General features: G+C 35.6%; 1 protein-coding gene across 1 annotated transcript in view; it reads left to right on the top strand.

The window, feature by feature from the left end:
* LOC110093434 (aminopeptidase P2) overlaps window positions 1-11,827 on the top strand; it is an 85,153-nt gene extending 73,326 nt beyond the window's left edge. The window contains exons 11-13 of the mRNA XM_020818313.2: window positions 628-720; window positions 5,010-5,090; window positions 11,536-11,827. Coding sequence (XP_020673972.1) covers window positions 628-720; window positions 5,010-5,090; window positions 11,536-11,613 — 252 coding nt within the window. The 3' untranslated portion in view covers window positions 11,614-11,827. The remainder of the gene's footprint in view (window positions 1-627; window positions 721-5,009; window positions 5,091-11,535) is intronic.
* The last annotated feature ends 1,147 nt before the right edge of the window (window positions 11,828-12,974 follow it).

Genomic DNA, 12,974 nt, shown 5'->3' on the forward strand with positions numbered 1-12,974 from the left:
AAAGCAATGGGTTATATCATACAATCTGACATTTATCTATGATTATAAAGTTATTTTTCCCTTAAATTTAAAGTTCTAATTGTTGACCGAATAAGCCGATGTGTTATAGTGCTAATTGTTATTGGTTTGATGATAATAATTATTGTATGTTTAAATTTTTTTTATTTATAATTCAATTAAAGGGAAATCATATAGATGATGATGGTGTCCATTGGACTAGCTTGGAGCACCTACTATTTGGAGGAGTGCTTAACATATTCAGTTCAAATGATTTAAGTGCAAGATCCTGATTCCAGTGTTAATTAGTTTAGTGAGTATGTTTAGAATATTATTCATTGTTAACTATCGAATAGGATTTACTAAGGTCTCAAGGATGATGAAGATAACCCTAAAAAGAACTTGATTTTTGTTAAAATTTATCTAAGTTTAATATGCTAACTCTGCTGTTGCAAATTTGACTTTGTTGTTAAAGCGTATTTTTCTTATCATCAACCCTGAAGGATATTCGATCTTGGATATTATAATTTCTTTCTTTAGTCTGGCTCAGTTAAAAAAAAAAGGGGGGTTTTGCGGAAAGTTCTTTAGTTTTGTGTGATGCTTAAGTGGTTCAATCTAAATATTTTGCAGAATCTTCTTCACGTTAAGGAGGAGAAGGTTCCCAATAATTTTGGAGGCATTAGATATCTAGGATTCGAAAGGCTTACATTTGTGCCAATCCAGGTATTCTCAGCATATTTCTTTATTTTGCATTTCCACCGTTTGCAGTTACCTGGTTTATGCTAATTAAACTGCTTAAACGTTATGAACTAATTTAGGATGGTTTTTCATTTCTTTTTCTAGATGGATTTGAGAAGAGCTTATATATTTAATAGGTTTTCTAACTATGAAGACAATGCCTCTTAGATCTAATTTTGATTTTTTAGTAAATATTTGATTAAATCAATTCGTGCAAGGGAAAGCAATTTATAAGTTGTGCATTCATCCAGAACGATTACCATGTTATTTCAAATCATTAGATTGACACATTTTGGTTGGCATAGCTTTGCAGGAATGTTCAAATCATTTTTATCGCCTTTTCAATTTCAATACAATAATCATTGTTTTTTTGGCACAGCTTTAGCAGTTGTAATCATACACGAATGATTTGCTGTTATGATCATTTAGCGTTAATATTACCGGACTTCCCAAATTCTAATATATATTTAATTAAGCTTATCAATCATTTTATTTAGACAAAATTAAGCTTTAATAATATTTTACATCTCAGATATAATTTCTATATAACTATTGTCCAAATTACTTCCTTTCTAAAATTTAGAGTTTATAAAAAAAAAATCATTCTGAATTAGAACTCTACCCTTGTTGCATCTTTCTCTAATTTGGCTAGATCTCACACGACATATCACTTGTTCGTTCTGTTTCTCTCTCCTTACTCCATATCACAATTTTATAAGGCCAGAATGAAACACGAATCCTTCAATGTCTCCCCTTCTATATCTCATAATTAAAAGAATGAAACCCAACCCTTAGGCCTCCCTCTCTTTTGCTCTCGCAATGTTTGTCGCTCATACCAGTTTTTTGCCACCACTTGACCTGAAGATCGTGAACAATCCTACTTCCCCTGCTCAGTTGCTTATAGGCAAGGTTTAAAATTGCGCAATTGAGTATTGAGACATTTTTTGTTCGTGAGATGAGGCATAAGCCTTAAGGCGTTTTGAGGTATAAGACTCAAAATCTAAAAATTGCGTAAAGTCAAAATAAAAGTTAAAATTGTTTTTTATATAATATCCAAATAATATGTTAAAAAATGACATATTAACTTTTTATTGAACTCAGAAGTAACAAATTTACATATATATATGAAACAAAAAATTGTATAAGATATAAAGTGTTAAGTAACAAATTATGTGAAATAGAATTAAAATCAAAATATTAGAGGAACAAAATAACATAAAATATATGAATTGTATTAAAGTGTCATATAACATCAAGTTTAACTTTAAATTTTTCTTTCTCAATTGTCTACTCATCTACATTTAATTCCTAAAAAAAAGCTCAAATAATTGACTGCAACTTAAAATTATATATATATATATATATATATATATATAGAGAGAGAGAGAGAGAGAGAGAGAGAGAGGCGTATGCCTCATGCCAGCGAGGCGAGGCGTGCCTCAATGTGGGCCTCATCCAAGATGAGGCGTAAGCCTCTTAAAAAAAGCTCAAGGCGCCTCAATGTGGGCCTCATCCAAGATGAGGCGTAAGCCTCTTAAAAAAAGCTCAAGGCGTAAGCCTTGAGGCATTTTTTACTTGAATTGTGCGCCTCTAGGCGAGCCTCATATTGTGCATTTTAAACAATGCTTATAGGTTATCTCTCTCCCTCAATGTCATGCTCGCTCAATTGTCGCACACTTCGATCTCCTTTGCTAGCTCTCTCAGTTACCCTCTGCTCCCTTTCCTCATTTCTCACTATTAAGGAGCGAAGCTTTTACATCTTTCACACTTTGGAACCAATACAATCCGTTCGTTGTCTTTTTTGTTCAGGAATATTACACAACTAGCCTCAATTAATTTCATTCATCAATCAATAATAATCAATTATAAGTCATGTTTTATAGAAATAATGTTATAAAGTTAATGCAAAATAATTTAACTTCAAATACAATCCCATATAAAATGAAAATTAAAAATATAATCCATAAGAAGATAAGGGAACATAATAAAATAAATCAAATTAAAAGTAAGGAAAATTCAACCAAAAATAAATATGAGTTTGAAAGCCTTGAAATCTTGTCCGGTTCAGTTCCATTGTAGCTTCATTTGACTCATTTTAGCTTTCATACGAGAAGCTTGTATTTTGCAGGTTAATTTGGTTAAATAATCAGCCAGTTTATACTACTTCAAAAACTTATTTGTCTTTTTATAAATAGCTTGGATGGTAATATGAATGGTTTCCTCTCTAATTAGTCAACAGATTTACATGCGAATATTATATTACTTCTACAGAATTCTGGGAAGTATTTTGATATTACAAATGTTGCTTCTTATACTTGTGTTGAAATCATAAGCTCGTGTTTGAATGAACATTTCTATCTCTAACCAAACACAAGCACTCACGCACAATAAGAACACAAATATCATTTTGAAATAGGTCATGAACTTCCATTAATTGTGCATAAAATTTCACCGAAGATTTGATGACTAGTGAAAAATCACACAAAAATAAGGCGATGTTCATTTTTTTTTAATTAGGGGGATTTGCGTACAAAACTTATAAAACTATTATATTTACATGTCCAATGCCTAAAGCTTATGATTTAATAAACTACTACCCCGTTAACTTTCGTCTCATGGAACTCATTTCTTAGCTTGCTCCTACTAAATCTTGAAATCATTGACAACAAAGAGGTGGGGAAGTTATGATGGGATTATGTTAGGGATAGGGCATCTTTCTTCCTCTTCTCTATTAGTTGTTATTAGAGCTGACATTAGTACACCCTATCCGCTTAACTTTTCTCTCATCATTACCTACTCATCAACTTTTGATGATACATGGAACCCTTCATTGAAGCACTTTTTGTCGTAGATTCATGTACTCATCTTAGCCATTGGTGCATGAATTGCTTATTTGTGAAACTCCGACCATCCACAATAATTAAGCTGTTGATCGCCTGCAATAGCCCATTAATACTAATCTACGACGCCTCCCTTGCAACCCATCACCCTCTAGCCTCTCTCTTGCATGAAACCATAACATACTTGCGTAACAGGCCACCACAATCTACGTTTATAATGATTGCAATATTCCGCCATTGGCACCCTATCCCACGCATTTTCATCATTCTCAAACCATTGCATACTAAAATATGTGCTCCGTTGCAGCGTACCTGGCATTGATCACCTCCTAGAGAATCTAGGGGGGAGAGATTAATAGAGGTGGAGGTAGTAGTCCGGAGCTGTTAATGAAATAAAAATCTGTTTCTAAATTATTAAAAATACCTAAAGTTATTTCTAGTGTTTTTTAAAACAGAACAATTTGTTTTTAAAAATGAAAACTAAAAATAAATAAACAAACATGGTTGTCATCTTGTTAACTTTTTTTAGGATATAACAAACAGAAAAGCTAAAAAAAAAGTGATCCCCAATAGAGCCTAAGTTGTATCTTTTTTAATGGAATCATAAATTGGCTCTGAATCTGATATAAACTGATTTTGAAGAATAGAATGAATTACTTCCATGCATGGATACAAACCACCTATTTAAAATGCAATAAATGCATGGTTAATTATGCTCTCTTCTAATTCAACCCTGCTGAAGGGCATGGATGATCTTGATTTCCGTAGGCTTGGAAATAAATACCTTGAGGATAATATGCAGACTCTAATACGAAAAAAAAAATGGTATGACTTATGCATTACCTAATTGTTGCATATTCCGTATAAATTGGTCAAATTTATGCTGTCAGTAGAAGAGAAATGTTAATGTTCTTGACACCGACTCATAAATATGAGTACCTTTTGTTTGCTGCATCTATCCAAGATTTCTTCTTATTTGCTTTCACTGGAATGGCCATCCACTGCAAGTTCAAAGTCTATTTCTGCAATTATTGTATGATTTAGCATAAAGCATGCAATGAAAATGTGAAAGGTATAGTTCTTTTTTTTTGTTGTGGAACTCCCGCTTTATAAATGAAATTGAGACAACTAATTACCATGTATACTTTAGATCTTATCTTAGAGCATCAGATTTTTCCGCGCTTGACTTTTTAGAAAATTATAAAGCAAGAAAAATTTAACAGCAAATGGAAACTCCAAGGATAAATCAAAGCTTAGGGTGCCTTTGAGTGAGTTGCCTTTCCTACTTTGAATTATATGGATCAAAATAATACAATTTCTAACTTCTCACCTTCAATATCTTTGTTTATTTAAATATTCTGTCTACTTTTTTTATCCTATTACTTGATTTTTTTTTTTTAGTTACATTGGTACCATTTTTGTTCTCTTTGTCAGAGTAAGCTAGTTGATTGCTCATTGCTGTCTTTTGCGGAGACCAAATGGTATAATGAATATCATTCAGAAGTTTGGGAAAAGGTCAGTTCGATACTTTTCAATGAGTGATATCTTATTTATTTTTAGTTCAAAGTGCCCAAAATTTTATTAAAAAGAGTTAGGTTGTTTGATTCATGTACGGTAACTGCAGTCATGTACACTAAATTATATTCCTTTACTTTAGAAAGGCATTTCTTGCAGTGGCTTTTTCAACGTTATACCACAAATTTGGACTTTTCCTTTGGAAAAGGATGCGCTATGTTAAGGTAGGAAAGTTCGGCAATCATCAATCTTCATCTTCGATGGTAGCAACTCCATAAGAAATTCTCATTCATTCATCTAGTTTTTAAGGATGTAAGCACAAAGTTGAACTAAAATCTGCGACATAACAGTAATTTTGGATCCAATGTGATGTTCATCCTACTTTACAAAAGAGAAAATAAGCTAAACCAAAACCAAACTGACTTTAAAGCAATTCTTCATTGGTTCATATGCTAATGTAGTGGAGATAGGGGTGTAAACGAGCGAGTCGAGCTCGAGTCAGGGGGTGTTCGAGCTCGACTCGTAAGCCAAATATCGAGCTTGAACTCGAGCTCGAACTCGAGTCGAGCTCAAAAGTCGAGCTCGAGCTCGACTCGCGATACTGTAACGAGCCATCGAGCTGCTCGTCGAGCCGTTTGTCTAGCTTTCCCGCCCGGCCTTTTGTTTTCCCGCCCAGTTTTACCATGGTATTAGACACCTACTGCATTCAAAAAAAAAAAAAACAGCTATTGCATTGGGAGAAAAAAAAAGCTGCTGCAGCATTTATTATGCTTCTTATTATATTATTTAGATGGCAAAAAAGCTGCCAGCATTTATTACTATTTGTTAGAGTAGACATTTGAGAGAATACTTTTTGAAATTTTTTGAATTTTTATATAAAACTGCCGGTCTTGGTGGAAAAAAACTGACATCAAAGTTTTTTTTTTTTAAATTGGCTCAAAATATTATTTTCGAGCCGGCTCACGAGCTCACGAGCCGAGCCGGCTCAAGCTCGAACTCGAGCTCGTTTACGAAACGAGCTTGAACTCGAGCTCGAGCTCGACTCGTGAGCTCGATAAGCTCGGCTCCCGAGCCTATAAACGAGCCGAGCTCGAGCCGGCTCGGCTCACTTACACCCCTAAGTGGAGAACACCATTGCAACATCACAAATGAGCATCATACTGACACCGCAGAATTTCATTTTTGAATGATGTCAATGTTCCCTCTTAGTGTGGTGAAATAAACCATGCAGCAAACACAAACAAGAAAGTGAAATGTAGTGAAAAGAAAAACACCAGGGTTTAACATAAAAAAATCCGAATCTGGGAAAAAATCACGGAGCCAGATGCACAAAGAAATTCACTATGAAAATTTAGGAGGAATAATGCAGATCTCTTTTCTCTCTATCTCCTTTTGTCACTCTTCACTCTTGCGCCATTCTCTTACAAGAATTAACAAAGAGATACACAATAATACCACCAATGGATGCAACTCTTCATGAAAAATTAGAAAGAAAATTGTCCAGCTCGCCTCGTAGCACTGTGGTGCTAGATTTGGAGCGTCGTTGCGCTCCACTCTTTATCCCCAATCTACTTAACAGCGCCAAAATGCTTTGCTCTCTGTCCCTTGCCTGAGTCGTAGCGCCACAGTGCTATACGATTGCACGACTGTGATGGTGACTGGGTTCAAAGGCTTGGCGAAGATCAGACGAAGGTGTGGAAGGATCGAAAGTCTAGATCGGAGCGTGATGTGGCCGGTTTCAGCACAACAGGTAGGTGGGCTATGGCTTTGACATTGAATTAGAACGGGAGGTTAGGGCTCGGTTTTGGCAGGCGTTCGACAACAGACGAGGAAGATCGAGTTGAGCGACGAGTAGGGCCAGGATCATGAGTTGCTTGCAGTTGGTGGATGAAGATGGTCATCTGTAGGGACTAAGTAGACCAAGGACCACAGAACCATGTGATCTTGATCGAGCTCGCCCACCATCTACTTTAAAGTTCAAGATGGCGAAATTTTCAATTTTAAATATTAAATTCTCACATACCTAAGCACTGATGCTACTTACGTTAGATACCACATATCTGTTTGAAGACTAGCCTTAATCGAAAGTTCTCTCTTGTTATACATAGGAGTAATTAATTATAGGGGATTGCGCCTATAAGAAACCAGAACTCATATCATAAAGTCCTTGCAAAATGAAGGTGAGATCTCTGGGCAGTACCTTATTTAAAATTCAATATGCCTTCTGAAAATTTATCCCGGAACATACTCGTTAAAACTCTCCTCGACGACCTGAAAGAAAGAGGGTCCGTAGAGAGGCCGCAAATTTTTAGAGCCCACAGTAGCGAACATAAACAAGAAAGAGACAATGCGACGAAAAGAAAGAATACAAGGATTTAACGTGAAAAAAATCATGGATCCACACCACACCAAGAAATTTATTATGAAAATTTGAAAGAAATAATACAGATGTCTCTTCTCTCTCACTCTCTCTTTGTCTCTCTTCACTCTTGCACTATTCTCTTTCTCTCATAAAAACTAACAAAGTGATACATGATAATACCACTAAGGGTGTAAGTGAGCCAAGCGGGCTCGAGCTGGACTTGATAACGAGCTTGCGAGATGAGCTTACCGCGCTCGACTTCGAGCTTGATGAGGCTTGGCTCGCATGCTCGCAAGGTGACTCGTAATTTTATAACTAATTAAATTGTTTTCTTAAATAAATCATCAAATAACTTTTTCCTCTAATAAAATTTTCTAGTAATGATAAAAGCAGCAAGCTTTCCCAAAAAAAAAACTTATTTAATTTAAAAAAACTTCATATTCCCAAGAAAAATTATTGCTTTACATTAATAAAGTTGTAGCAATTTTTAAAGTAGTTCTAAAAAAATAATAAAAAATAGCCTCCTCATCTTCTTACTAGGGATCTGCTTAATCGTGAGTTTGAGACACACTGTGACAGCACGCCTTCTTCTCCGGTGGCATGTGTTCTCCTTCTTTGGTGATATCATGTAAGGTTGTGATCTCATGAGCTGCTCACGAGCCGGCTTGAGCTAGACCCGATAACGAGCTTGCGAGCTAATCTTATCGAGCTGGAGTTCGAGCTTGATGAGGCTTGGCTTGGATGCTCACGAGCTGGCTCGTAATTTTACTAATTAAATTTTTTCTTAGACAAATCAGTAAATATTTTTTTTCCTCTAATAAAATTTGCTAGTAATGAAAAAAGTAGCAAGCTATTCCCAAAAAAAATTGCTATTATTTGAAAATATTTTATATTCCCAAGAAAAAAACTGCTTTACATTAATAAAGCTGTAGCAATTTTCAAAGTAATTCTAAAAAAAATTAATAAAAAATAGCTTCCTCTTCTCATCTTCTTACGAGGGATCGGCCAAATCGCGAGCTCGAGACATGCTGTGACGGCATGCCTTCTTCTCTGGCTATATGTGTTCTTCCTCTTCAGTGGTATCATGTAAGGGTGTGATATCACGAGCTGCTCGCGAGCTCGTTTTCAGTGCCACGAGCCGAGCTTGTGCTCGCCTTTCGAGCTTAACTCGAGTTTGAGCTCAGGATTTGGCTGGAGAGTCGAACTCGAGTTAGACATGCCTCGAGATCGACTTGACTCGTTTATACCCCTAAATGCCACAAAGGGATGCAACCTTTATAATAAATGAGAAAGAAAACTGTCCAGCCAGCCTTCTAGCACTGCGGCGCTCCATTCTCTATCTCCAATCTGCCTAACAGCACCACAGTGCCGGGGTCTGGAGCACCCATCGCTTTGCTTTTTGTCGCTTGCCTGAGTTGTAGCGCCGTGATGCTCAAGCACTCAACATTGTATGGTTGTACGGGGAAAAAAAGTTATACTTGTGCAAAGCACTCGCCAACCTAAGCAAGGGGAGAACCCCTGGGGAGCTCGATTGATGGAGTTGTGGAATTGAGGTCTAAGGTATTAGTACAACTCAATTGATCGACACAATCAGATTCCACACAAAACTATTACTTAGTATCTTCTTGATAGCTATATCATCTTAAATTTGGGCCAATCATGTTAAATATTTCATTATGATGATCTCATTTATTTTTTTTATTTAAGATGCTTTCTTTTAATAAAATTCAAGTTCAATTGGTTCCTTTAAATTGGTTTTTGTTTACTTTCAATCATAGATATTTCACTACGATTTTCAACGGTGAATCTACTTTCATTTCGCTTCTAACTCTTCATTCGTCTTGAAAAGATATGTTTTATTTTTGTACCTCCCTCATTCCAGTCCTTCGGAATTTATTAGTATCATGATCTAGAACATATATTAAATTGAGCATTTTGTAGAGTTAATAACAAGGGAATCAATGAGATTCCTCTCGCCTGCTATTAGGCCCAAAATCACCATTTGAGTGCCAATAATTTGACCTTTTTTTTAAATCAATCTAGAAAACTGAATTTTCTATTTTTCTGCTCGAGTCCACATGAAATGATATGTGCAATTAATGACCCATGAGCCAGTCAAATATGGGAGGCGGTGGTGGGTGCGGTGTGAACTGTAACCCACTTTTCTTTTACTTGGAATGAACAGGTGTTCCCACATAAAACGAGATGTGCAATTCACGATCCATAAGTCACTAATCTAACTTTTTTAGAGGGGACGTTTAAACCACTTTTCTTTTACAGGAACAAGTGTTTGGCTTTAACCTTTTACTGTTTTTTCAAGATGAGTGGAGCTATATTTGAGTGCTTCAGTTCGTAATATATTATGAGGAAAACAGTTTTCATAGAGTTATTCAGCCTAGTTCTAATTTTACTTTTGGGGTTAGACCATCCAATGCATGTTTATTTACAAGCAGAAAGTTTTGTCTTCGCTCCTTCGTTTCCTTGATTCAGGCTGTAGGATTAAGACCATCAGAATATCTAACTTTGACAATCAACAAGTATTCTCAATTGCCTTCAATTTGAAGAGATCTCTTGGCTTATTATATTTTGATATAGAACACAAACATCCATAGAATCAATTTACCTCAAACGCTGGTCTCCTTTTCCATGCTTGAAAGAAAGCGAGAAGCTGAAATTGCATTTCGATGCCACTTATGAGGGGAAGCTGAAATCCTTGGTTATTAACTGACCAGTGAAAACCTAATTCAATTGTTGGGTAGAAAGAATGATGGAAAAGCTATCTTTCTTTTCTTTATTTAGAAATCTTTTTAAAAAAACATAAGACGTGAAAGCAAATCTATTTCCGAAAGTCTGCAAAGCAATGGCTTGTATTCAACTTTCAAGCCAAGATCTGCTACTTTACTAAATCACTTGTTTTCCTGGCCTGTTTCATACAAGGTGCAGATGCTCTCACACATGAAAGTGTGCGCACATTCACTTGCTTTTTGCCTGTCTTGTACGAATTGCACATGCCTGCGCTCATTCAAGTGCACAAATATATGCAATGCGCGCACATACATGCATACATAGGCATGTATGAAGAGCGAGGGTTTTTTTTTCCTAGTAGGATAATGACTATTCTCCTCTTCAGGGGCAGATTCAGTCTTAATTTTTAGGGGGGGAGGGGCGCAAATTTATAGAAGCGTAGAGTTTTTTTTTCATAAATATCCTTACAACCAAAATTTGTTTCAAGGGCATTACCTCTTGACTCATATTTATTCATCGGTGTATGCTTCACAAATATGTTGGGGTCTAAGGGGGCAGTGCCCCCGGAACAAATTTTGATTGTAAGCATATTTTTGGATTATCTTTACTATTTCTCTTTGTATTTGGTTCATCGTTCCCTAACAATAATATCTCTAAACAATGTATTTAATTATGTTGGGGCAATTGCCTAAAGACCATAGTATTTTAAAACTTGTAGGGGGCAATTGCCTAAAAACATTGTAATAAATACTAAAAAATACATTGAGGGGGACAAATTACCTAAAGATTTTTTTTTATTTTTTTGGCGCCCGTGGCAATTAAGAGGTTGATCCGCCCATGCTCCTCTTAATTTTATTTTAATTTTCATTTATTGCTTTACATGGTCTTTATCAAGTTCAAACCATTATTTGTGATCTACAATAAGAAATTACCTGTAATTTCAGTAAAATTCATTGTAATAGATCCTTTCATTAAACATATGAATACAATGATGATCATATTACAGAGAGAAGCAGTAATTAAAAATCTAATTTTTGTTTCTCATATTTCTTTTTTTTTTTCACTAAGGGAAGCACCGTATATACCCCGTCTCTTTTTCTCCTGTCCAAAGCCAGCCTCACATCTTAGCACAAATTCTAGAGATATCAATCAAGCTCAAAGCCTAAGACTGAGAACATACCACTTTTTTATATTTTCGTGTAGACCAATTTCAACTGATAACCATATATAATTTTTTTTTTTTTTATCATTTCTGTCTTCGCTTAATGTTTCTGATTCATTATTCTAAAACAAGAGCAGCTACTGAATTTATTTAACGATATTGTTGCTACTCATCAGGTTTCACCTCTAGTGGAAGGAGCTGCTCAAGAATGGCTCTGGAAAAATACTCGGCCCCTCCCCCTTCCACAGCAATAAATGTCCTCATCAGGCAAATCATTTCTTCTGTTATAGTCTGCAAGATAAAAAATATGTTTATAAGAACTGAATGATAACGAAGTCGAGCTAATACGAGCAATTATACAAATATTGTCAGTAACGCTTAGAAATACTGGAAACTATTGTAATATATGCATGAAGACATTTTTCCAGTTTGATAGTGAAGGCTAACAAAGTGGTCTCATTCTCATTAGTTTTAAGTGAGTTCCCTTGCACAGTTCTTTAGATTCAAGGAGAAACGCTATTTAGGCCAATTCGGTCTCACAATATGAGACATTTGATCAAATTTAAAGTGTCAACATGGCATTATCTCTTCTTTTTTTTTTCTTTTTTTTTGAGAAATTAGTGCGAAGCTTAAGACACATACGTGAGACTTGAATTCAGGACCTCTTATTTGGGAGCCAAATTTCTAACCAAAAGAGAGCTGTGCACATGGCATTATCCAAATGGAAGTTATTTTGGGCTCTTAGCCTCAGATTGCCTTCATATAGATAGATGCCTGGAATGTCCAATTTCTAGGTAGTCTTATATTGTCAACTAAGGGTTTGTTTGGGATGTCTTTTTTTAAAATAAAATTATAAAAACATTATAATTCGGTTTGACTAATATATATATATATATATAATGGTTTTAAAATTGTTATTTTTCTTATAACATTTTTTACAATTATTTTTACAAAAAATTTAGTTCTTAAATTAAATGGGATGCTGATTTAATAGAAACTTATTATGATCCGAAATTTGGTGAAGGAACTAGAAATAAATTAATAAATTATTAATTTAGTTAAAAAACTGTCTGTTAAATAGGCGATTAAACTTGTTCCACATGCAGCATGGTGCCTTAGTGGCATATTGGCAATAGTTGCCCGTTTAACTATTGTTTAAGCTTTTTCTTTAAACGATTACCTCTTTCTCTCTCCTGTGCGGGGAATAATTATTAGGTCCGGACACTGGACGTAACTCTTCATCCGGAGGTCAATAATATGTCGCCACGTGCTTTGACTTTTTACCGCACGGCCGGACGACCCGACTCGGACCGGAACCCAGTATTGCTATGTTCGGGTATTGCTAGATATTGCTCGGTATTGCTAGGTATTGCTTAACAATAACGAGAAATACTATATCAAGACCAATATCGAGCAATACCTAGCAATATCTAGCAAAATCGGGGTATTGCTCGGTATTGCTCGATATTGGTCTTGACAGAATGGTATTTCTCGTTATTGTCGAGCAATATCGAGCAATACCAAGCAATGCCCTGGTCTGCACAAATCAGGCGATACATAGCAATCCCGGGCCCGGGTCGGGTCGTCGGGTCATGCGGTAAAGAGTAAGAGCACG

Source organism: Dendrobium catenatum, unplaced genomic scaffold (assembly GCF_001605985.2).
Source record: "Dendrobium catenatum unplaced genomic scaffold, ASM160598v2 fragScaff_scaffold_3, whole genome shotgun sequence".
Lineage (NCBI taxonomy): Eukaryota > Viridiplantae > Streptophyta > Magnoliopsida > Asparagales > Orchidaceae > Dendrobium > Dendrobium catenatum.